Raw genomic sequence first — 26,100 nt, forward strand, 5'->3', positions numbered from 1 at the left:
CAGGCAGAGGTGTTAGGCGTGTTAAATGAAACTGGAACTGAGTTGTGTTTCTCTGGCGGGTCTCTGGGCTCTTGTGATGGGGTCAGGACCTCGCAGCGAAGGGGAAGTCGGCACGGTGAGAGCCTGGCGTCGACTCCGGCGCGCCGACAGAAAAAAGAGCAAACGTTTACTCGAGTTTATACGAGAAGAAGAAGAAGAAAAAAAGGAATCTTTGCTTTGGAGGAGCACTTTGTGGTGTTTGGTGTGTTTGAGCTCGTAAAGTACAAATGTGTCATTAGGCATTTATGACGTTTTGCCATTGGCTTCTTACGACTCCCCGACTGCTCTTTTTATGAGAATTTTTTTTACATAAACACACAACATAAACCTCCATTTTGAAGCCAACTTGGTTATTAAAAAGTGCAGTGACCACTAAAGCGCCAAGGAGGTGAGGGAAGGCAAATTCACAAAATGGACAGAAAAGAAAAGCCTAAATAATAACGACATCTATACAAATTTGAACATTACTTATGGATTAAATATTGTTTCAGTATATTTAACCATTAACACTTGTAGATTCATTTTGTGATTGATGGTTTGGGTTTTATTTCTAACTACATGCTTGCAAGTACTTGAACACATCACAACTGAGTCACTTACCAAAGCTGCCTCAAGCTACATTTAGAAGTCAATTGACTAAAATACACTTAAATAAATACCCTTAGCTCTTTCAAACACACTTCCTGGTCAAAACGTGAATTATGTGTGTTTGATTCTGCAGCCCGGGCTCCGATCCCCTCTCCTCCCCGATCAGGACGGCTGAGTCAAATCCCCCTGCACGCTGAAGCAGATGCACAGCAGGAATGTGGCTCCTCCGCTCCGTCTCTGTCCTCATTAGGAAACATTTTAAAGACTGCTGTGTCTTAAAAACCGTCTGTGGGAGGCGATAAGGAGGTTCTGTGATACCTGAACTCTTTTTACTGGGCTTGTTTTATGAAGGCCGGGTTTGTCCGGATCAATAGAGCTGTGGACTTTTATGCTGCCTGTGGGGTTCATAACACAAAGCTCCTTTAGGTCCTCATAAATCAGGGGATTTTGAGAGTGTGAGCTCGTCTGACAGAGTACAGCCCAGTAACACTCCTGGTCTGCTGTCGGTCACATTTCACCCTCACACACACACAGTCACACACACACGATGGGGACGGGAGAAAAGCACCTCTTTTCTCTCTGTTTTCTCTCTCCCTCACACACACACACGCGCATGCTCGCTCCCCTCCTCTTCTTCGTTTGTAAACTTCCTGCCGTAACTCACCGCCGAGCCGTTAAAACTGCCAGCTCCGTTTTCAAGCCCACCTCCCATGGCAGCCATTAATTCTGCAACAGCATCGTAATGGGCTAACAAGTCAATCACACGAGCCTCCGTTGCTTTACACTGTGTCACCTTAATGACACGTTCGTCAAAATCTGTCACCGGTGGAGTGCTGCTGGATTCCTTCAGACAGCATGCTGCCAGTGTGTGTGTGTGTGTGTGTGTGTCTCTCTCTCTCTCTCTCTGTGTGTGTGCCCAGTACTTCCAGAAGAGCTCTTGTCTCTCTCTCTTTTTTTTTTGTGTGTCCATGGGTGTGTGTGCCATCTGAACACAGCAGTGTGAGCGCTCAGGCACATAACGCGGAAGAATAAATGAGAGGTATGGGCGCACATTAATGATGGGCCGGTCGGGGAGGTGAGGCCCCGGCTCTGTGCGGGGTTGTTTCCATTTGACTTGCTCTTTTAGGAGGTCATCCCCATCAGGGCCTCGGCCTCCCTCGGCCTTGTCGTCATTACTGCTGAAGGAGGCCGGGGTTAATGAAGGAGAGACCCTGGTAAAAAACAAGCTGCCTTTTAATCAGACGCCTGATGGCCCCCACACGGCGTGCTGGGGCCGGAGCCTGAGCTGACCTTCACCCAAGGCTCCGGGCTCACGAGGCATGAAGGCCGAGCGCAGGGTGCAGAGTGAAGATCTGTGCGTTGCAGGCATGGTAACGTACGAGGTTGGAGGTGTTGATTGTTAATTTTAGGTTCTGTGTTGTTTTGGAGGAGGATTGAACAGCTGTTGTGTAAAATCTCCCCACTTCTAATCAAAGCAAATTTTACATCTATGCTCATTTATTTCTTATTTTATTTCAGTATTCTTTTTTCATTTTTTTGACAATTCCCATCTTAGTGACCGCCACCATTTTCCCTTTTTAGCTTTTCAAACTCTGGACAATTTCAACCAGATGTTGAGTGACAAATGTGGTTACATAGCGGAGAAAGTAGGAAGTTTGTTGACTAAAAGTGAAACTTGTCATTAAAAAGTAAAACATCTGAAGGCCCTGCTGAGTTCCAGGTTGACCCTCTGTGTCATCTGTGACATTTTCCACCCTTTGGCCCATTTAGAGAGGAAGACTATGAACAGACATGACATTTGGGGTTTAATATCAAAACAGAAACAGAAGATTTTCATTTCTAACTATATTGTTTTATTTCAGTGAGTCTGTTATTTTGATTTGATTCCACTTTAAGTAAACGAAAATCCTCTTGCTCCTGTGATCCATTATGAAGTACTGCCCGTGCTCCGGCATCGTCTTCCTCCCTGTAATAGCTCGGATCATAGCTGCATGTGTGTGTGCGTGTGTGTGTGTAAAAACAAATGCATGCAGACATACAAGTGGTTGAAAGTGTGCAGTATTTGTTAACATGGTGGCTGTTCGCTTCGCCGGCGTGCATCTTCCTGCCTCTGCCTCACGTTAGATGCTTTGGCTGCTCTCTTCACTACATCCTGGCAAGTAAAAGCCCTGTCTGTACATAAAAGACTACATTTTAAATAGCTTTTGTCATTAATGCTTTATTAATTGCCTGGGGCCACAGTACCCAGTGCGGGGTGTGCTAGAAATGTATGACACTTTGAGGTCAGTGCGTATTCCTGCTGCGTGTTATGCAGTGGGCAAAATGGAGGCGAATCAGCAGGGTTCAGCGTTTTCGCGGCGCGCTCTGTGAATTTGCAGAGGGAGGGCTTTGTCTTTCTCTCTCTCTCTCACGCACACACACACACACACACACACACACACACACACACACACACACAGACACACAGCCTTTGTTCAAACTCACCAGTACATGCATGCATGCACGGAGACCAAATCTCCCTGCCTCCAAAATTGTTTGCTTTCCCTGTGAGATAAATCAAATGTGTATTCTAAGTGTGCGAGTGTGTTCTTTGTGCACCGTGGCTCTTTGTGATTCACTGGATGAGCCATTTATAATTCATGGTATATATTCTTGCAATGGTGTAGAGGTGGGGAGCACAGTGGAAGTGCCTCAGTATGGTCATAGAGTAAAGAGTACTTCCATTGTGATCACGCTGAGACGTAAATTGTCTGATAGAATGTTGTTATTTACTATTACAGGTCTTCTATCTCATATTTGTTCACTTAACGCCTGCAGAAGGAGCCTAACAGTGATCTAAGAAATCAATAACCATCCCAGATTCCTCTTGCAGCTCCTCCCGTGGCGTCTCTCACCTTCACGTCAGACGTGTCCCTCTGGCAGTTCCTCCAGGAGCGAGTGACGGCCGAAAAGGTGCGATCGGCGTGATCAAATTTGTCGTCATTGGCGCTGAGGAAGAAGGTGGTGAAAGGCTCCTGAGGGGAGAGAAGGCAGAGAAGATTGGCAATCAGAATTCACACCTAAACACAGAGTCACCATCTTCTCCGTCTCTCTCGAGTCGTGTTTATTTTTTTAAGGTTATCGCCAGACGTCAAAATCTGAACGTCGCTTTAATGATTCCAGGCGAAGCGTCTGAATAATCAGCGCTGGTTAAAGACGTTTTGTTGTTCTTTTCCGTGGGATCTCTGTGGACACCCATCACTCATTTACTGTACCCAAGCCTGAGGGAGAATTAATTAGTCGTCTTCCTGCAGTACACTCAGCCATAATGGTAATTGGCTCAAATTTAGTTTTCTCAGCCCCGAGATGGCGACCACAGCGAGCTGGAGCGGATGGATCACTCATCAGAGGGAGAGGGGGATTGTGGGAACAAACCCGTGGAGGTCAGCCTAACTACTGTCAAGGGAGCTCGCCGGGTTCATCAGTCCTCTTCTGTTAATGATGAGGGGGAGGAGACAGTACAGTACCGACTCCCCTCCGCCTCCTTCAAATGAATACGCCGGCGTCCAAATCAACAGCGGCTGAGCGATGCAGCGCAGTTTGTTTTGCGGGAACAGATTGGGAACGCGTGTGTGTGTATGTGCCTCCTCCTTCTCCTCCTCCTAGAGTAAATGAGGACAGTGCTCAGTAACCTTGATGGACATGTCTCCCAGCGCTCTCCGGGTTGCCTGAAACACATAAACCTGTCACAGCAGCCTCTGTAAATCATTACCCAGCCACTCTTTATTTAGTTCACATATGCCAGTTTACTGGCCTGTGAAATGTGTTTTCTGAGCGCCATTGGTCCAACTCAGACCCAATCAAACAGAGACGTCAGCTTGTTTCCTGCTCAGAAGCCGGCGGACCTCAAAGTAACGGCATCATCAAGTCTGACAAGTGACAATCAACCTAATGCAGACACGGGAAATGAAAGGCCGTCAGAGGAACGCAAGGTTTTGACTTCATTCCCATTCTGACGCTCGGCAATGTGGTGGATGTGGACGTGTGTGCGTGTGTGTGCGTTTGTGTGTGTTTCTTGGCTGTACTCACTATCCTGACGAGCCAGTGCAGCGTGGAGGCAGCGGTGGAGTAGTGGGAGTTGTAATGACAAGGTGGCGTCAGGTCATCTTCCCACATCTCGTAGCGTTCCACGTAGAACGCAGCGCGCTTCGGGTTCAGAGCGCCGACGGGCTGGAAGGAAAACACATGAATAAGCAGACTGAGCTTCAACAATGAAGCTCCAAGATGGAAAATAGAGATTACCACAAAGTCAGCTTGATTTAAAAATGACTTCTTCCAGTGCTGCAGCGGTGCGCTCACTTATTCTGGGGGAATTCCATGAAAAAATGTACAGATGAGTGAAGCTTAACAGGAAGCAGGAACAGAGACTTAAACTCTGTTTTACTCCAATCTTCCTCTAATTTGTTTTTTCGGGACTCGTGCATACCAACAAACCTGTGATACTGTATGCTAAGAGATTAGCATGCCAGACCAGTGGAGGCTACTGACATGGACGGTTTTAATGGGAACACTGAAGGTCCAAATTTCCCAAACGGGAGCTCACATGGCTGCAATTAAATTTATTTCAGGGCCGTAACGTGTAATGAAGCAGCGCTGGCCATTGAGTTTAATTAGCATTTGTAAATCTTCTCCGCTGTGTGTGTGTGTGTGTGTATCACCAGGCTGCCCAGGCTTTCAGTGTTGTGTAATTAATATGGAAGCTAGCTGCGTCTTGTGGAGCGGCTGGGGCGGACGTGACGGGGCAGACTGGGAGCTGGACTCTGGGATTCGTCTGTCAGACCCCATTATTTTGCCGAGCCCTGAAAAGTTCCTGATGAACGTCTCCCGGATGAAATTTATGGCGTTGTGGTGGCAGGGGTGAAGCCGGGCGGCGTGCTGAGGAACGGAGGGAGGAGACACGAGCGTCTCCTGCTAAATGTTGAGGCTAATCCAGGTGGATTAACCCCGGCTGACCTGATTTACACCCAACACACCCACGTAGATAAACGCTTTGCTCAGCGGCTCGGCTCCCGTCTATGTTCAAAGCCCTTTAGTGCTACTGGGAGACGCCAGGACAGATATGAGGGGAAGTCTGGAATCATCTCACCATTACAAGAGAGGGGGACCCGATGGGGGTGATTCAGAAAAATGCAGCAGCAGATTTAATGTGATAGTAAAAGCAAATAGCGTCACATAAGCGTTACCTCGTTCATATGATGTCGTTAGATGTGTCGGGTAAGTTATTCAAACAACACACAGTCAAGTTAAGAGCTGGTTCTGTCCCACAGTAAACTCCAGTGCCTTTATAGATGAGTGATGTTTGAAGCTGTATTTGGCTCACATGTATTAATACAAATCAAATCAAATCAAATGTAAAATGACATCTGAGCCAATTCAGTTGATTATTCAGTTTATTTACTTTTACTGTTAAGTTTTGATCTGAGCTTGTTCCTCAAGTCCAACGCTGTGCTCTGTCTCTCTCGCTCACACACACGTACACACACGAGACACAGTAGTAAGTTCTCCCTTCCTTCGCTGATCTGACATGTCCGTTTTTGCTTTCGCACACCAAGCCCTCAAAATAATCAAATTCTATGCCAGGAGACAGAAATGGAACTCTTTGGGCTTCAGATTCAAAGTATTAGATTTCACATCAACACTTTTGTCATATTATTGTAAGAATTAGAGGAAAACTCTTAATTTGGTAGGAAACCCAAACAGACAATCCCAAGACTGAAAATGTCATAAATCCTAAGAAATTTTATATTCAACAATGGAGCTTAATATGTTTTGCATTAGTAGAGCTCTTGTGTAATTATTAGGAGATCTAGCCCATGTCATTGCTCTAATTATCTGACATCCATCCAGTTTATTGGAGAAATCCCAAACTTGTTCAGCCAGGCTCATTATGCAACCACAGCCTGGGTAATAACTTCGGCGTTGTCGTGACACCAGGAGAGCGTTCCGGCCCTTTGGCAGCTGTTTCATTTTCACATGTTCTTAAGGCAACAGAATGACTCCCATTATGCGTACGTTTACTGCTGAATAAATTGCTTTCTCTGCCTTTTCAATCACCTCGGCCAACGTAAGAGCCTCAGAGGCGTATTGGCCGTCAATATTAATATACTCAGTGCCACTGAGACTCCTTCAGAGGGGGGAGGGGCTCTGCTAATGTAATCAATGGCAGCCTTTCTGTCTGAACGCTACAGCTCAAACAGCACTGATGTCTCCTAATAAAGCCAATTTAGTGTAATGTTATTAAAATTCTGCTTTTACTCCTTTAGCAGAGAGATTCTAGGTCATTTTGAAGCACAACACAAATACCTGAGCACTCAAACATACGCTGAACTTGTATGGTTGTTTCTTTTTTTAGATCCATTTTCCCCCCTTCTGTAAGATTTTAATGGCAGCCCACATCAGTGTTAGCACAATTGAATAGACCGAAAGAGAAGTTTATTGAGATCTGCGTAGATTTACGGGGTGATAATAGCCTCGCATGTGACGTCTGGGCCCAGCTGGATCGGGGTGCAAGCCGCAAGACGTCTGACACGCTGTAAAAACCGCCGCGAGAGTAACTCAGGCAGATTTGAGCTGAATGAGAAGTCCAGGTAATACTGGGAGAGAGAGAGGGAGAACAATGAGGAAACACACACACACACACACACACACACACACACACACACACACACACACAAACACACACACACACAACTGGTATTAGAATCAAATCCATGAATTATTGGATGGTTGATGTGTTTTTTTGAATTGCAGTTAAAAGGAAGAGAAAACCCAAAGTCCATGTTTCAAAATAAAATATAGGAATATATTATTATGCAAAATATGCTTGTGTATTGTAGTTTTATTTACCCAGATACTGCAATCGAGTAGCAACTTTGTCCATTTTAACAACAGTCCAATGAACTTACAGCTATTTAATAACCCATTCATTAGGCTAGAGTCTAGACGCTTATTATTTCCTGCCATTTTGTCGATTTATCTCTATAAAAATAAAACAAAAATCTCCCCATAAGGTTCCCAGTCACAAGCCTGCACATTTTGTGGTTAAGTATAGCGGGGAGAATTTTTGTTTTCTCAAAAAACAGGGTCTTGTTGGCTAGATGGTATAATTACACCAAACTACGTGGCAAAAACTTCACCCATGACGTCTCTGAAGAAGTTATTCTTTGTACTGGGTTTCTGTCATCCTAAGAGAAAAATTACACATGGCAGCTTGTTCAACACGGCTCAAGTTAGGAAACGATTCAAAGTCTGCCCTACAGCATCTTTTACAGGGACGCATCAAATAACTGACAAGTTGGAAGAAAGCACTGGCTGTTAGTGGTTAGCTCAGAAAATTGTAACAATAAAATGGAAAGCTGAGAAATGATCGAGTACAAATGTTTCCCAAATAATAGCGGAGTGTTTTGAGGAGGATCTCGTGTGTCAGGTGGTGAACTCGTATCCCGCTCAGCTCCACATCAGACTGGAGAACTGAATGTGACGTTCTGCTCCACGCTATCTCTTAAAGAAACTCGCCTGCCGTCTCTTTGGCACAGAGAAGACGATTAATCACCGCGTCCTGCTAATGGCGCCCTGTGCCAGACCAAAGCCTTTAGCTGGTGGCGTGTTGTCGCACAACGCACACACGATTTGGTGTTGGAGTAGGTTATGCTTTGTGTTAGTGTGCGGTTACTCTCCTAAAATCTGTTAGACCTTCCAGAGTGTTCATCCTCAGAATTCCATCCTTCTTGGCCAAGTGCTACTCAAGCCCAAATGTTTTTCTCCCAACATATGAAATACATCAGGCTGAATTCTGGGGAAATGTGTTGAACTGCGTGTATCGTGGCGTGTGTGTGTGTGAGAGAGAGAGGGTGGAGAGGTGAAGAGACACAACTCCATGAGACGTCGGATCAAAATTTGCAATTTAAATAAACTGATTAATCAACTGAAAGGGATTGGACGGGACTTTTGTTTGAGTGATTGATCACCAACATATGTGAGAGGAATATAATTTTAAAACATCACCCAGATGTCACACTGCTGGAATCTATCCACACTTTCAAACGGGTCTGGAGTTTTGCGTAACAATGTGTTTCCCTGATATGCAAATTGTATTAACGGCTCAGTCAGGGAAAATATTGACACGGTTGCGTGACATAACTCGCCCCTAACGGCATGTTGTGATCCAAAAAGTTGTTGTAAAGCTGTGAGAAAAATCTATTTCATCTCTGTGCTGCTGTCTGCAAATGCAAATGTAAAAGTATATAATGATAAAAGTAAAGTTAACATTAGAGCCTCATGTCATCCCAGTGAAATGAGCACAGGTCGTGTGTGTGAACGAGACTCATTCCCACTGCATGTTCTTATAGCAACATGACAGCATAATGTAGCACAGTTCCCACATTCTTGTTCTATGTGAGTGTTGAAGGAGAAACTAATCCAGAATTCTACTTCCGTGTCCAAAAGCTTGCAACTGTTCACAAAGTTTTACTGAAACTTTTGAAATACAAGAACATCAACTTGAGTGGTATGTTGGTCCATAGTGAAACATGAAAGTGTCTCTAATCCTGTCATAACAGCTGTGGATGATGGGTTCAGGTCGGTCAGATCGGGCCACTGTTATATCTCTCTATCGCTTCCCAGCGAGCCATAATCAGCCCGTCCCTGCACCGAGCGTCACGCTGATCACAGGTCTGTGAAGAGAACCGCTTCAGACACTTCCACACTCGCTCCTATCCCAGTTCATTTCCTGGATCTCACCTGACCCCGTGAGATACATCCACACAATCAAACACATTGTGATCAAACTCAGATTTGGCATCCGATTCAATCTGGATCATTTTTGGTGATTCAGGAGAAGAAGCGGGAAACAAAGGTGTGTGTTGGTGAGAGAGTGTGTCTCCGTTTGTTTGGTTATATCTAAGCCAGCTCCCAAGGAGACGCATATTGCATTTTATATTTCAAAAGAAATTACATTACAGTGCGTTGCTATGGTGCTCTGTCAGGAGAAGTCTCGCTTGTTTTTGCTTGCCTCGTCAGAGGATGGGCTGCATGCAGCTCCAGTCTAATGCAATCAACTTCCTCTAAGTCAAAATAAAGCAGATGTGCCCCCAAACAGCCTGACTGGGCTGGAAGTGGGGGTGCAGAAGCATCCATTATGGAGAGGAAGTGAAGAAGAGTCTTTACAGCCGTACAGCACTGCCTGGAAGCTTTCACAGCAGATGCTTCAGATGGAGGAAGTCATATTAAGATAGTTCTCTCCAACTGAACAGAGCTCAACCTAAATACATTTATAGTACAAAGGTTGTAGAAGAAACCAGGATGAGCCGTATTTCAATTAGAGCAAGGGGACAGTTGGGTAAAGACTTAATTCAGTGATTACATGGTGTGAGGAACACGCATGATACTCTGCAAAACATACATGAGTTATGTGAAGTTGAAACACAGACACATACACACAGTGCTCCACCACATATGCTCAGTTTGCTGTCTGATGCAATTAAATGCATTTCCATCACATCACTGAACAGCAATGAGGAGGATTAGCTTCCCCTCTCCATCAGCCACATGTCAGTGAGTCAAGTAATAATCATTAGAATCTAATGAAACACTTCACTGCATGAATGTACCTGACATCCAAATATGCACGAGTGCGGCCCTGAGGCACAACACTCACTGTTCAATAGCATTGCTCACAGCTGACTGATTGGCTGTAGGTGTAGGTGTGTGTGTGAGTGTGTGCGTGCGTGTGTTTGGTAGGAAGCTATTTGACACTTCAGCACAGCAGCACAGAAACAATGCTGTCCATCAGGAAGCCGTCACCTGGATGTGACAGATGGTTGTGTGGTATGACTCTAACGTGTGGATCACAGCCGCAAGCATGTGGGAGGACAAAGCAGACAGAACTGTTCAGTGTCACCGTGGGATCATATCACTTTGTCCTGCTCATTAACCTGAGACACCCTTCATCACCTCACCTGAGATATGAACCTTCTAGACATCGTGTTGCCATCTTCACCTTTAATCCAACTGCTGGAAACGCATCTTAATATGTCTCTTTCTGCTGAATCAGCACGGCGTCTGAGGTTTGTCACCTTGTTTGTTAAAGTGCAGCGATGCGATGAGTGTGACCCTAGTGGAGATACGGATCAATACGTGGATGAGAGCGACACTGTGCCCGTTGAAGGTCCTTCCTAGGATTCACATTCCTGAATTTGGTTCCATGTCCAAACTATCTGCAACAATCTGACCCGTCTACTATTCAATATCCTGCTTCAGATCAATATAGTTAAGGTAGATAAAGAACTAACCCATGCATTAGTTATGTATACACTTTGCATACATAGCTCTGTACTTGCATTCAACACAACCACACGTACACACACTCTCTCACACACACACCCACAGCCTTAATATAGAACAACAAGCCTCTAGAGGTTGTGCAGGCAGGTCTGATCCATAATTGAACAAAAGGGCAGACCAAGCGGAGAGGAGGAGTGTGGGGGCCTCTGTCCCTTCCTGCTACACTGCCTGTGAACTTTTGGAGGTAAGAGCCCCGGGGTTCCAAGGACAACTGTCAGGAGACACAGGCTGTGAACTCATGCTAATGAAGGCAGCTCAGGCCTGTAAACAGCATGGGAGGATGTCACTGGAATACATTACAATACATAACTGTCTCCCCAGGGCAGGAGGGTTGCACATGGTCACCCCGTCCCCCCCTCCCCGGCCTCTCCCGTCCCACCTGGATCTCCACAGGCCGGAGCGGTGGAGAGCAGACGAGTGGCGAGAGTGTCAGCGAGACGCACAGCGGTGCCATTTGTCCAAATCGTTTTGAGGTGGACTGCAAACGTGATGAGGTAGGAGTGCGTTCTTCAAATCCACAACACTCCCTCGAACATGTCTGCCAGGCTTTGATTCTTCTGCGGCAAACTGTTCAGACTTTTTTTGAATTTTTCATTTTTTTCATTTCAACGTTCTCCCTCCCTCTGGCAACGACATGCAGCACACACACACACACACACACGTCTGGAGAAAGTGCAAATTGATGCAAAATGTTGAGAACTGAGATGGCAAAGCGGCGCCTTTAGTCAGAGTGTCGGCGCTTTGAGGGAAACGAGGGGAAAGGGGGGAGCGATAAAATGAGCGAGTGAGAGGGCTCAGACAGGAATGCGACTGTTTTCAGGTCAGTGAGCCTGTGAACTACAGAGTGCATGTGCAAAACAGAGAGAGAGAGAGAGAGAGAGAAAGACAGAAAGGGAGAGAGAGAGAGAGAGAAAGGGGGTTTAAACCTGCATATAGGCCAGTGTTGGTGCTGAGCTGCTTCCTGTTTCCCCTTCAGTCAAAGACAGAGCAGACAGAGCAAACACAGGGTTGAACTTCATCTCTCAGGGCTGAGGGGCATTAGTGTCAGTGTGTGTGTGTGTGTGTGTGCGTGTGTGAGTCCTTGTGATTTGGCAGCATTAGCAGCGCAGCACAGCTTGATGTGTCCTGACCCCTCACTCATTTATATCAGCGGCTCTAATTCTGGCAACAACGTCCTTTACGACCGACTCATCAACCTTGAAACCAGTCACACTCAAGATCAACATCATATAGACACTTTAATTAGTAAACAGGGGTAAACAGTTGAGACTATAGCCCCTTTCACTTTTCACACGATGGAACCATTTTGGTACCAAAGGACCGAACGCAATCACGAAAATTCCTTCTAATGCTCTCATTTCCATCGTTTGAAGAGTTGAGCAATTGCGTGCAAGGAAATTAAGGAAACTACTTCCTGATTTAGCTCCAAACTTTTGGCGTGCTAATTGCTAACAAAGTGAGTCATGAAGCGGCACGGGTAACACACACACACTCACACACACACACACACACACACACACACACACACTTACTGTCAGGATTCTGCCGGGGTCACCACAACGTCATCACCATGCTTCCATCTTAAAGACTCTTCCATCTTTGTGCGTCATAATACTGTATCGCTTCTTTTCTTTACGCCTTTACAACAAGTATCCTTGCGTGATTTGAACGCGTCATCCCTCCTCTCCCATTCCAAGCGGCTTCATGAGGAGCTGAGCGTGACGTGACAAAGTGCTGAGACTACACAGAACCAAATAAAGTGAATCAACTTACAAAAAGGTATTCCACTGCACTTCAGGATGTTATACAATCAGCGTTTTCCACTTTCTGCTGTCTACCTCAAGAATTCACCCCTGTGCACATGATTCTTGCATTATTTCCATTCAATACGGTATTCTTTCACAGTCTGGGCCTTAATAAGGAAGTCCCCCTGCCGTTTACAGCCAGCAGCCCCCCCCCCCCCCCCCCCCCCGCCCCCTCTCTCTCCGCCATGCAGGGCGAGAGAGGACGTGGTACCTTTGAGAGATCTCTGAAGTTCCCTGGCAGGGTCAGGTCCAGCTCCTCGCAGTCGTAGTTGGTGAGGACCCAGGGAAAGACGGGGTACTGGTTCAGGTCATTGTACGTCCTCCCTAGACACGCGGAGGAGACAGAAATCTGTGAGCGATGACGGCTCGGAAGGGAGCACGAGGGGTTGAAAGTGGGGCAGAGTACACTCAAGGCTTCGGTTACTTCGGGGACCCAGCATGCAACATTCCAACAAGCCCCCGAATCTCAGAGCCCTCAATCAGACACACTTCCTGTCTCATAGGGAGCCTGCCAGGGAAAGGCAGACCCTAATAGAGAGCTCACTCCGCTCTGTGAGAATACTTTGTGTGCTCCCCGCTCTTTTGCCTGCTGAGTCGACTGTATTAATAGACTGCACAGGTCACAGGGGGCCGGGGGGGAGGTGCGGGGTCTCTATGTTTATAAAGAACATAAGTGTCTTTAAGTTGTGTGGAGTGGATGTAATTAGAGAAATATAGATTCTGAGAAGAGGCCACGACTCTGCACGCCTGCAATGTCACCGCAGGACTGATCCTCTGATTGGCCAGATGTGAATTTCCTCCTCCGCTCCGCCAGCCGGGAATATGGATTTCAGATGGTAAAAAGTGTCAAAAGAAGTCCAGGCAGGAAGAAAGGCGTGTGTGTGTGTGTGTGTGTGTGTGTGTGTGTGTGTGTGTGTGTGTGTGTGTGTGTGTGTGTGTGTGTGCGCGTGTGTGTACCGCGTTGTCATTAACGCTCTGTGCTCTCCGTTTGAAGACGACACTGATACGGCAGTTGTGAGGTTGGGTAGGGTTGCTTTGGACAGTTTTGTTGGAAGATTTTACGGCTGTTGATGTCGTCGACGTATTAGGAGAACAGGAAACAGCGTTCAAGATGGCTCTGTGTTCCTTCCACACACACACACACACAGACGGCGAACATAGTTTTTCAGGCTTCTGCATTCTTGGCCGATATAACATGAAGTTTTTCTGTAGTTGAGCCAGACGACGGCTCACACACATGACAGGCCCAACCTAGTGTGCAGATAAGGCCCTTGGAGTCTTTACAGTATAGATCTACAGCATATAGATCTACATGTATACGGCTCCATCTTCTCATCTGAGGGGTCTGGAGGTTCATTTTGAAATCTTGGCAATTCTTTAATAGCACACCTCTGTGCTACCCTACCCTTCTTCTGCCACTGTGCACACTGAGTGAAAACAGGCTCTTTTGAACACCAGCCGCGTGAGGCCTGATGCTGCTTCAACAGAGCAGCCGAGGTTTAGGGAAAAGTAGCAGAATGTGGGAGGAGGAGGAGGAGGGAGGTGGGCTGGTTAAACCCGCCCGTGCTTAGACCTGAGCCGGGGTGGCAGGATGTTAATAACAGTGGAATAGTGTTTAATTAGAAGACCACTTCCCGTTCACACCTCTTCCCAGCGCTTCTTCCTCCCCCCCGCCTGTCTGCCGCCCCACACTATTCTGACATCCCTGTCAGCCCGGGTCATTACTGGGGATTTTTAATGAATTTTTTGGGCATGTTTTTCTGTCTGGCTTACATCTAATTAGCTGACAATAATGTATCGAACTGGAGCGCGGAGCTAAATATAAATATGCATGAATATGCAGCGAGAGAAGGGATGACACCTCTCAGAGCAGAGGAGCGTGCAGTCGCTCTCGCCTTCCCCTGTTAGCTGCGGTTCAGATCAGAGAGTCGACAATAGAAACCTCTCAACTCTTGCAGACACTCGCGCAGACTCTCACAAAGACCGGCAACTAATTATCCAGCAGAAATACGGCTGTGGCTGCTCCAACGCTTCAAACGGCACACACACAGGAACGCTGAAGTGTATCGCAATGAGTATCACTTAGGGGTACAGCAGGAATTCTAAAACAGATCCGACGCACCAACAGGCGCTCCTGCTGTATGTTTTTGTAGCACCGCTGACACACAAAATGTATTGATCTTGATAGCTTAGATTTAAATTCAGAAGACTAATGGTGAGGAGATGCACACGGATTATAGATTAAAACTTAACACCTTCACCGGTTGGAAAGTTTGCTCGGATAAGGAAGCAAACAAATCACAATGTATCTGTGTAACTGAAGGCTATAAAAGGAGGAGAGCGTTTCAGAGGAGACCTTATTTCCATACGTTCAGCGAGAAAACAAGAGCAAAGCGTCTGTAGAGCTGTAGGGAGAGGAAGCTTTACCTGAGATAGTGTTTAGGAACATCAGGTACTCAAAGTTGGAGATCTCCCTCCTCTGCCAGCGCTGGGTCATGTTGGAGGACTTGAAAAGCTGCCGCGGGGTTGCCAGGGAGATGCGTCTGGAAAGTTCATCCCAAGCATAAATCAGAAAAAAACAGGAGGCTGCTGGTGTGAAGTTATGGAGGCTTTCACTCACAAATACAGAGAAAAGAAGGAAAACCCAAATGGCATGAGCAGATCTGCTCAAACACAAAGAGTCTGAATAAAGTGCTGGGTGACTGATGACATGTAGGAGCTCATAACCGCAAAATCCATCAAGATGCAGAACAAACGCACTGTTTAATGTTATCATATTCACATGCTTCATTTTAATCCCGATCCGTTCAATGAGGCCAACATTTACGCCATTAAAGCCCACTCAGGCTGTTCCCCCTAACAGGCCGACCTGCCTTCCATCGGCTCAGATGCTCGTTCTGCAGCTGCGTGTTCTGTAAATAGGCCTGTTAGCGGCGTCAGAGTCTAAAGGGAACGTGTGGTTTTCACTGTGGTCAGCGGCCTGGCTGCAGCGCTGCAGCACACAGGCTCCTGTCAGAGAATTAGGTCAGTTCAGTCAGGGTCAGTGCACATCCACTTCAATGGCCGAAGCTCTGGGACTTCAAATTACGCAAGGCGAGGCAGTGTAGCTTTAACCCACCTGGCCTGAGGGAGGCCGTAGCTGGTGCCCACCCCCACCCGAGGGAGGCTGTAGACCACTTTCTTCACCGTGGCCTGGTCGGGGAAGTTGAACATGACAGACGCTGCGGATAATAGAGAGATAACGCTTAGAAGACGGGAGGGAGAAGGAAGAGTGTGAGGTTAAAGGTGCGATCGGTGCTTCCGCTTACTTCTGTTGGCCATGAAGACCTCCATGGCCGTGTTCTGCAGCAGGTAGCGCCTGGAGAAGACCGCCCGGATCTCGCTGAACATCCATTTCCCATGTAAGCCCTCGGTGTACGCCAACACCTGGAAGAGCAGCAACAGAGAGGGAGAAACATCAGAAAACAACTACATTTTTAAATATAATTCTCCATCTAGGGTTGAATAAAATAAAACCTGAACCAGGAGGACTCATTAGTTTCCTTTTAATCTAGTATGAGGAATATTAAAGGCTATTACAGAGTGAAAGGTTAATTTGTGAAATGAACTCTAAGCTCATTTCGTCTAATTTTTGGCCGAAGTGAAAACAACAGCTACAAATATTAACTGGTTACAATCCACAACCTCGCTTGGAGAAAACACACAACACTTCCTGCCCTTTATTCCACACACTTAGTGTAATTAGAACATTATTCCTGTACTAAAGCAGATATGTGGCTGCAGCAGAGTCTTTGTGAGGCTTCACTGCTGTCACTGATGCTCTCTCCTGTCTGTTATGAAGCTCTCTACTCATTCTCTTTGAGGGTCTCACACATTTTCATTTGGGTTCTATAACACACACACACACACTGGTGGAAAAAACGAGATCAGTAAACAAAAAAAAACAACCTCTCCCCTGGGTCAGTGGAACATAAATAATCAATAAAACCCATCATGCTGGGGAGAGGAGAGAGCAGGAGAGAGCAGGAGGGATCATTAGTGTATGCAGCACTGCTGGGATCGCAGGTCCACACACAGAAACCAAGACGTCTTTCTGACAGGTGAGAATGATCCCTCACACACACACAAACGCACATGCACACACACCTCCTTCCGTCTCACTTCCTTCCGCCTGAACAATTTTGCTCAACTGCAGGAACCGGCGAGCTCTTTAATCACGTCGCCGGGTTATAATCACATATTGGAGCGCTTCAGAGTGAGAGAATGTGAGGGAGAATAAAGATATAACAGGCCGGTAAGGGGGCGAGGCCTTACTGGCGCATTAGTGCGTGTGTGTGTGTGTGTACGTGGGTGTGTGAGGGGGCGATTGAGGTGGTGTAGCCAGGCAGGGAGGGGAGCAGAGTAAGATGTTCAGCTGGGTTAGGTCTGATGCTAATGCTCATTTAAAATAGTGACAGGCTGGAAGAGTGCAGCGCGAGCCGGGCTGCCTTAATTTCTCCCTGGAATAGCTCAGGCCCGACCTCCGTGCCACATCAAAATCTCTGGAGCTCAATTAAAATTGGATTAGGTGGAGATGCTGGATGTGCAGTGCAGCATCTCTGGTGCTCTCCTCCCTGTAATGCCCCTGCTTGACACCTCTGCAACCCCCAACTCAAACAGTTGTCATAGAGACAGCGCGGCCCAGAGGAGGCAGCGTGCTGACTGGAGGGGGGGGGGGGGGGGGGGGGGGGGGGGAGAGAGAGAGAGAGAGAGAGAGAGAGAGAGAGAGAGAGAGAGGAAGGGAGGTGAGACGGAGGGACGGCGCTGGAGCTGTGAGCCGACTGCTGAGGGCCGGCGGCGGCGGCAGCAGCAGCAGCTCACTTTTATCCCCTCTTCCTCTGCAGCCAGATGTTCTTGAAGTGGTCTTTTGAGCTCCACGCCCAAAAGGCAAGTCAGGCAGATATGCATCATGGGAAAGCTACAACAGCTTACGCCATCCAGGTACAAGCTGATGTGGGAATATCTTTATGTCTCCATTTGGATTGTTATTGTTCACACGGGGCAGATGCTTCAGTCAATCACTGCTTTCAGTATTTAAACTAAGTCATGAATATAAGCCCTGAATCTTACATTGGTTTAAAGCAAGTATGAGTGTATTTTGTAGAGTGAATGGGTTCACAGGGCAGCTGTAATATAGTAAACAGATTAGTGACCATTCCGTATGTTAGCATTGATTGTTTCTGGTCTCCCAGGTAGAGTGAACTTTCTGCTGCTGTGACAAAGTACAGGCCAAAGGTGCAGCTGTCAACAAAAGAGAGGCTAAAGAGCGGCGGAGAAAAAAGAGCTGATTTCAAACAGCCCAGATCAAAAAATTTGTCATAACAACAAAGCTTTGGTATAAACCAACACGCCGGGGCCCCTGTAGACTTGGAGCTTTGACAAAGCCCAGCCCCTCATTTTTGGAGGCCCAGCTGTAAAAAATGCCATTTAATGAACCTGTCTGCTGAAGCTGTCCCCTGCCTGTCAGAGGTGTCAGCCAGTGACAAGCGCTGGGGACGGCCGCCTCCAGTCACAGACAGGCCTGCCAGCTGGAGACTTCGGCCCCAATCTAATCACGGCACCAGGAAAGGACCGGCGCTCTGCTCTTGGTCTGTCACGCTCAGGGCTGGGGGGAGCGGCGAGGGGGCGGGTAGAGGAGGAGGAGGAGGAAGAGGAGGGAGGAGGAGGGGGGGACTGGTATGGCCGACAAGCGCAGCCTTTTGTTTCCACACAGGTCCCTCCACGCAGGCTCATTAGGACCCACAGGCGCATGCGCGGCTCCGCCAGCTGCAGGCAGATACACCTCGCCTGCGTATTAGCAATAATGCAATTTAACGTTTCTGTGCTCTCGCTCCTTTCTTCTCCCGCTCCTCGCCTCCTGATTTGACAGAGGGCAGGCTGTATGCCGCCTGTAGAACATCACAGAGGGAAAGCGGAAAATATTGTGACAGATGAGATGAGGGAAGGCACAGGTGACACCGGTGTTTAGGCTGAAACTCATATATAATAATGTGCAGATGCTCGAATGCAACACATCATAGTTAAAAGTGAGAGGAAGCCACTTCATGCATGGAAATAAATTCTAATCGCATCTGACTTTGGTATCGCTTTAACCCCATATTGGCCGAGACACTCTGACAGGCGATATTAACAAATCTAACGAAGCATTTTCTTTTTCTCTCCCTCCCTTATGGACGACTACAACCCCCCCCCCTCCACACACACACACACATCTCCCACTGCATTTATAAGAAACTAATATGATTCACAGAGACCCCAAGCCAGCATGACTGATATATTTATATGAAAGTGTGTGAGTACAGTGACAACCTGGTTTCATAGCACCTTGGCTGAATTCTTCTCAGATTTGTCTAATAGGCTTCCAGTGTAAAGCCTCCCAAACTGCTCGCTCCCAGGCGGCCAGAGAGGACGGCAAAGGGGAAGAAGAAGGAGAAGAAGAAGAAGGGGAGGATACAGAGGAGGCAGCTTCATTTTGAGTGATATGACTACTCCCCCAGGAGCGAGTGGGATGGATTTCACACATGGCAATTTGGAGGATCAGCACACACTGCGAATACTGTATTCAATGGCTGACCCCAGGCAATATGGGCAGGATCTGTGAAGAGGTGCAGCACTCAGGGAGGAGTGTATGAAGCCTGGTAACAGTGTGAGCAAAGAGGGGCTATTAACTAAGCAGGGGAGCATCTTCACTCTTACACACACACACACACACACTGGGGCCGACGTGGTCACAAAGAGAAGCGCTTGAAAACTAATAACTAATTTAAAATGAATATTATATTGCATTTAAAAACACAGCTTAAAATAACCCTTCATTTTTTTTGGACACATTCTGCGATGAATAAATTACAAAATTATCCAGATTTTGTTATTTTGACAGTGGAGACAGAATTCTCCCTCTTGTGACCAAAACATGTTCAAACTCACACTGCTACTTTGACTTCTAATCCTTTTAGGTCTCGCAAAGATCCATAATACCGCATGCCTGAGCATCAAAGCCTGCTCCTCATCTGATCCCTTCTATGACAGCTGTTATGAAGTGCAGCAATACGGAAATGTGAGAGATTCCCTCAGATTATAGAAAAGCAGCATTCCACTTGGTTTGTATCTCTCTCTCTCTCTCTCGCCGAGTCTCATATCTCCACTTCAATAAAGTAGCAGGCTCTTAATGCAGGTATTGGGGGGAAAACAAGATACAGATTTGCATAATCAGTGTCACTCTACATTTGGGTGGTTGCTGGAGTGTGGCAAGATGACACAGCTCGGGTGCTCTGGCAAGACCAGTGGGATAAAGGAGATGAATATGCATTAAAACGTGCTGGCAGATCACTGCCGCAAATGTCCAGCCAAGTTTGTCAATAACATTTATGTCAGGGAAGGTATTTCACGCACATTAGCGAGCCCCGCAGCGCTGTCTGAAACACTGTCATGGTGGCGGAGGAGGAGGGAGGGAGGGAGGGAGGGAGGAGCGCTCGGCTGGGTTTGAACTTCTATACAGAGTCTTTAAATATTATTTATCTGTGAATGTTAAAGTGTAAATGCCAAATAAAAAGACTTTGGATTTCACCAAGCAGAAGAGTGTAAATTGGCGACACTACGCTTCAGAGAATATACAAACACAAACTAGGTGGAAAACCTCATTTAACGCTTCTATCTACTTGTTTTACACCTCTCAGCTCGTCAAGATAAGAAACAACACTGAAAGTTACAATGTTTACTTGTGTTAAAGTAATAATAAAAGATAAAATACTGCCAATATCCAAAAGTGAAGAACGCTCAAAATTGGAGTACGCTGAACTCAAGGCCATTAAATAAAGGATTTAGGAGAATCACTATGAGATCTTTGGTTGTCAGTCCATCGGAGTATGAGACGAGACCAAGGACAGAAAAATCGCAGTTTTTAGCTGTAATATTTAACCAGGTAGGTAAAATGTGAAGGGTGGGTTGTCAACATTCAGGAGTTAGTGGCGACCAAAACATGATTAATAATAAACTAACATTATTTGGGTGGATGGAGGAACGACTAGTGTTGCTCTGTGTCTGCTGAATGTCTAAGTAAAATTGGTTTATAAACAATCTATAACAAAAAGGCAAATATATGTCAGGAGTGTGTGTCAGACCGTTTTTTCGAACTCCACTACCCCCTACTGACCAGAATGTATAATCGCAGCGTTACCTCCTGCGATTTGTTCTCTTTTGAGCTATTTTTCTTTCTTCACATATTCTCACTGCTGATGGCTAAACACACTTTAACATTACAGACTCAGCGTTCCAGATGCACACCACTGTACTGTGACATCATGTTGTCCACTACCTACAAGTACAAACTTAATTTGGCTTGCCAGCATGTAAACAAATCAATGTGTTTGTGTGTAAAGAATAGGAAAAGGATAGCATGAAGATAGTGTATGAACATGTTCAAGCAGCGACACCCTCACACCCACATGCAGACACATTTCGGTACACAAACACACTTAGGGAGCACATCATCCAGATAAATAGCTTGAGCATGCCTTCACTAAGAGGCTTGAGCGAGGGATGCAGTCAGACGGTGTGGGGTCTTTTCTGCAAGCTTTCCCTAATGGGACTTTTTCAGGGACTTGTCAGCCTTAAGATGACTGAAATCTCCCTGGCCTGGGGACCGGCTTCCTCTGGCTGCCACTGCCAGCGCCAAGCCCATCGCTTTAAAATCCCACTTTATTTATTTATTTGGTAGTGTGTGTGTGTGTCTGTGTGTGTGGGAGGGACGGGGGCTCCTAGTGAGGCAGCAAAGAATAGAAAGAACGAGACAAGGATGGAGAGGCGGAGAGACGGAGTGGGCGAGGGACAGAAAGAGCAAGTGGTTAGACGAGAGGGCCTGATGAGCAATGAGCGCCTCACTCGTCCTCAATTAATCTTGTCTCTCTACCTTTGCTTTGGCGTTCCCCTCAGCACCGAGGTAATAACGACACCCTCATCCATTATCCTTTTATCCCTGTTATTCAGCGGGAATTGCTTAATAATATGTTACAGATTCTCCGTCTTCGGTATAATTCTTTCTGTCATTGGCAGTATATCATCTGGAAAACACACCGCCCCCGTTCTTGCCGGACGCTCTTTGAGGATTATCGTGGGTGACACCTTCGGGATGCAGCCAGAATCTAGAGCGTCATTTTTTTCCGGGCATAAAGTGGAATTACCATGACTTATCTGTCATTGCCAAAAGCACGAGGAGCCTTTCAGGGCCAAAGCAAAAGGTGGAACAGGTTCTTATCGGCTCCTGTGAACGGGGAGGGCTTGTAAATTTATGCTAATGAAGGCCTTTTGTCATCCCGGCTCGCCCCTTGGGGCTGAACGGGGTTTGCAGGAGGATGATAATCTGGCTGTTGAGTGCGCTAGATAATTTGTACTTTATCCTCATGTAATTATATAGTTTAAATCTTTTTATAAATGCTAATCCTGTGGCAGGAGGAAGCGTCTGAACCACAACAGTAGTTAGTAGTACCAAAACACCTGACTCCCTTTCATGATATTACACAGGAGGACTTCAGCATTGATATAATTACTCTGACTTTCTTGCGGTTTCGTGCTAAGAATACGCGAATCCATTTTGATCCACTTGAGCGGGCGAGGAGAGAAAGCCAACGCCAGCAGCCCCGGGGCGAAGGCAGAATAGGTGGAGGACGTGGTGGCGGGAGTTGGAAGAGCCCAACGTGTGTTTGTCAAGGAAGAACTATGGAGGAGAAGTGGAGGTTGGCGCGAACGGAGTAGAAGTAAGTGCAGCCGAGCAGCTCTGCACAGCTTTTGAGGTTTTTGCGGCGTCCAGAGGGACTGCGAGCCATCTTGTGTGCCTGCCAAAACCGACAGCCTCTGACAAGCTGCTTGGCATGCTGTAATTTGACTAATTACATTGGATTAGACCATATTAATGCAAGCTGTTTTCTCCAGGGTCACTGACCCACCCAATGTGGCCCTTTGCTAGTTTCCTCCTGTTCGGTGTAAACAAAAGATACACAAGAAAGAAATTAAGAGTCTTTGTTTCTTCAAATTTTTAAAGGAGGAGACGTGCATCCATATCACCGCCATCCTCCCCAAAGCCTCGGTGGCAGACAGAGCAGGCGGCATCACTACACACAGTCCTGGGGCACAGCATCACACGAGGCTTTGATAACAAACACACACCGTCGCCTTCTTTGTCTTTCTGCAGCAAAGGAAAAACAAAATAAAGACTTTTAAGAATCTCACAGAAATCCCATAGTTCAGAAAGTAGTGAACATGGGGGGGCTGGTGTGTGTGTGTGTATGTGTGGTTGGGGGGGGGGGGGGGGCGTTCTGCCACACGGTGACAACAAGAGTGCAAATTTTATTTTTTTCCACTTTTATCTTGGCAGGAAATAAGGATGAAATGTGAGTGCTTTTTTTTCATTATGGTTTGTTTGAATGATGTTTTTGCGGAGAGATTGCGAGTTGAAATCCATGTTTGCATTATTAAAAGAAGCATCATCTGCTCTGCTTTAAAAATGAAAAGAAAAGCCAAGAAGAATAACTGTTTGTATGAAGAAGGAATGAACTCGGCCTCCATTTGCATTTCCAAAAAATCTGCAATAAAAGGAGGGAAATGAGCCGTAGGATATGTGTGTTCTTACAAAAGTGCTCTCCCAATTGGACTAAATCAATTTAAGGTGGACACAATGGGGAGGCAGCTTCACTGTTTGTATGTGCGCCTCTGCCGTGAACACGGTGTAATAATAGTCTTAACCCAGGCGTTATAAAGACAGAATACCAAAGAGGCTTACAGCCGGAGTTTCATGAAACATTTAGGCAAAAGTTCCAAGAGCTGGGATCCATGAAAGAAGTTAAGCTTGGAAATGGGCTTCTGGGATCCACAGGCCTTATTGTACAGAAGTCACATCAAATTAATACTGAGGGCCATTTGCAGCCTTTCTTCTCCTGAGCTTTTCAGAACGGATTAAGCTATGAAAACTCAGAAATGACTAAAGCACCTATTAGGCTTTATGCTCGGCCTTTCTTCTCTTCCCCTTTGAAAATCATTGCTTCTGCATTCATTCACCCTAAAAAAAAGTTGTTTGCATTCTTAACAGCACAGCAATTTTATGAAATGTGTTATGGACAACACACACAAGTCCAGCTGCAACACAAGTAACCTGCCTCACGACCTATATCCCCATAGCAACACTGATGCTCATATAGCAGATAACCTAAATTTAACAAAAACACATGGAATTTTAGGCAATTTGAACAATGGGAAATGGAAATCCTCCAAAAAAGCTTCCACACTCACTTTGAGGTGGATTTTGTGGTGAGTCAATAAAGGGTTAACCCCCAAAAGTGTGAATGAAATACATGAATTATTGGTGACGTAAGACACAACGTCTACCATTTTTATTTCCAGGTTCCAGGCACTGAAGAGAAGAGAAGACTGAGATTTGACGGAATTTAAGAAGAAATGTCTTTTGTCCCTTGCGCCAAACTGGTTACCCAAAGCTGGAACCGAAAAGCAGCTAAACCTGGAGAGTTTCCACGCTGATGAAGGGCGAGTAGGGCCGTCTCTCTTTCAGGCCCTGGGCAGCCCTGTTTGCTCGCTCAAAGCCTCTTCAAAGAGGCGCGGGGAGTGCATGAATTGTAATTATAGCCCCTAACAGGATTGAAGAGGGCCCAAACGATGGCACTTGAGAACCAGGTCGTGTGGAGTTAAACGGCTGTCAGGCATTCAAAGCTCCCCAGCATGTGAACCTGGCCCACAAAGGCCGGCTGAGTCCACTTCCAGGGCCACTTTCCCTCTCATCGGGAGAGATTAGAGATCAAGTATACCACATTTAAATCAGCATGTGTGACGATATCTGCTTTCCGTATTTCACTCTGGTTCCAAATTTTGACGACAGCGCCGGTTTTCAAGTCTGAAGCGGTGAAACATTTGAGGCGAGCAGGATTGGTTTGAATAAAACACCCGAGCTGCAAAACAAAGCAGAGTGGAGAGAAAGAAACGCTTGGAAAGGGAGTGAAGGAGAGACGGAGGGAGCAGGTGAGCGGTGTGAGGAATGAGGTAATTGGTACCACCTGCGAAACCAAACTAACCACAGCACCCGATTACCTCCCGACCCCGCGCCTCCTGAATAACGGAAAACATCATCTGTGCTCCCCGGACAGTTTGAATGACTCACCAAGGCCACAAGACCCCTGGCTAAACATTAAAAGGAGCAGAGCCCGTCCTCAGAAAGAGCCCGACCTGCAGCGTGAAGTCCCCATGCATGACCCTTATTAAACTTATAATTGGATTGAGAGCGGCTAAGAAGGAAAATTCAACGTCGCTCCATTCAGCGGAGATTTTCTTCGGCATTCCTTCCAGTAGTTTGCCTCCTCAACAATAACATTCAAAATCGAGTCACCGAAAACTTCTTCCCCTTTTCAAAACACCGGCACATTTTCTAAAAATGGGAGTGTAGGCAGAACCTTTTTCACCTTCTTCTTTCATGGCGACGCGCTATTTGATTTTCACAGGGGCGCAAGTGACAGCCTGAAACAAAGCCCCGCGCCGGCCATTGTGTGGCCTTTCACTGCTGTAATGGTCTTAAAATGGCTACAAGCCGGGGCCCATTCAGCCGCCACCGCCAGGCTGCTCGCCTCTCCTCTCCATATCCAAGACAAACTGCTCCGGAGCGGGAACGCCGAGGTCAGCTGATGAGTGAGAGCCGGTCAGGTTCACTTACACCCTCATTCTCTGGAGCACTTCTCTTCACATTTACACTCATTATGGCGAATAAATACGGCCGTAACAACAACATCAATCAAGTTCATTACGGAAAATGGCATAATAACAATAATTATAATAATATCTCATTAAGAGAGAGAATGAGAGACAGGGGAGAATTAATAGCAGACAGGTGTACAACACACTGCAATTATGGAACCTGAAATTAGTTCATTGCCTCGAGGCAAACAGAAGAGAAAGGGAAGGTTGTGAGCAAGGGAGAGAGAGAGAGGCAGAGCGTGTGTGTGTGTGTGTGTGAGGGAGGGAAGGAGGAAGGGAGGGAGGAAGGGGGGCTGGGAGCAGGACTGATAGAGAGAGAGGCTCACTGACAAAAAAAGGAATTGCAAATAAGCAAACAAAAATGTCTTAAATGTGTAAATTAGGGAGAAAAATAAGAGGGAAAAGCAGCTTTTCCCCGCAGACTGGAGCCTTAGATGAGAGGGGAGCAGCGAGACGTGATCAAGGGGAGCCGTGGAGCGCTGCGGCAGGCGTCAAGATGAGC

The 26,100-nt window shown here is 46.5% G+C and overlaps 1 protein-coding gene across 2 annotated transcripts in view; it reads right to left on the minus strand.

Annotated features, from left to right (window-relative positions):
- The window catches only part of nbeab (neurobeachin b), a 168,487-nt gene that overhangs the window by 18,794 nt on the left and 123,593 nt on the right, over positions 1-26,100 (minus strand). For both annotated transcript variants that reach the window (XM_076146145.1, XM_076146144.1), the window contains exons 40-45: positions 16,121-16,238; positions 15,931-16,033; positions 15,240-15,355; positions 13,024-13,136; positions 4,696-4,836; positions 3,522-3,641 (exon numbers count right to left, since the gene is read on the minus strand). In XM_076146145.1, coding sequence (XP_076002260.1) covers positions 3,522-3,641; positions 4,696-4,836; positions 13,024-13,136; positions 15,240-15,355; positions 15,931-16,033; positions 16,121-16,238 — 711 coding nt within the window. The remainder of the gene's footprint in view (positions 1-3,521; positions 3,642-4,695; positions 4,837-13,023; positions 13,137-15,239; positions 15,356-15,930; positions 16,034-16,120; positions 16,239-26,100) is intronic.

The sequence above is a fragment of the Genypterus blacodes genome, unplaced genomic scaffold (assembly GCF_046128005.1).
Source record: "Genypterus blacodes isolate CSIRO-AG114 ecotype Tasmania unplaced genomic scaffold, CSIRO-AGI_Gbla_v1 ptg000032l_1, whole genome shotgun sequence".
In the NCBI taxonomy this organism is placed as follows: Eukaryota; Metazoa; Chordata; class Actinopteri; order Ophidiiformes; family Ophidiidae; genus Genypterus; species Genypterus blacodes.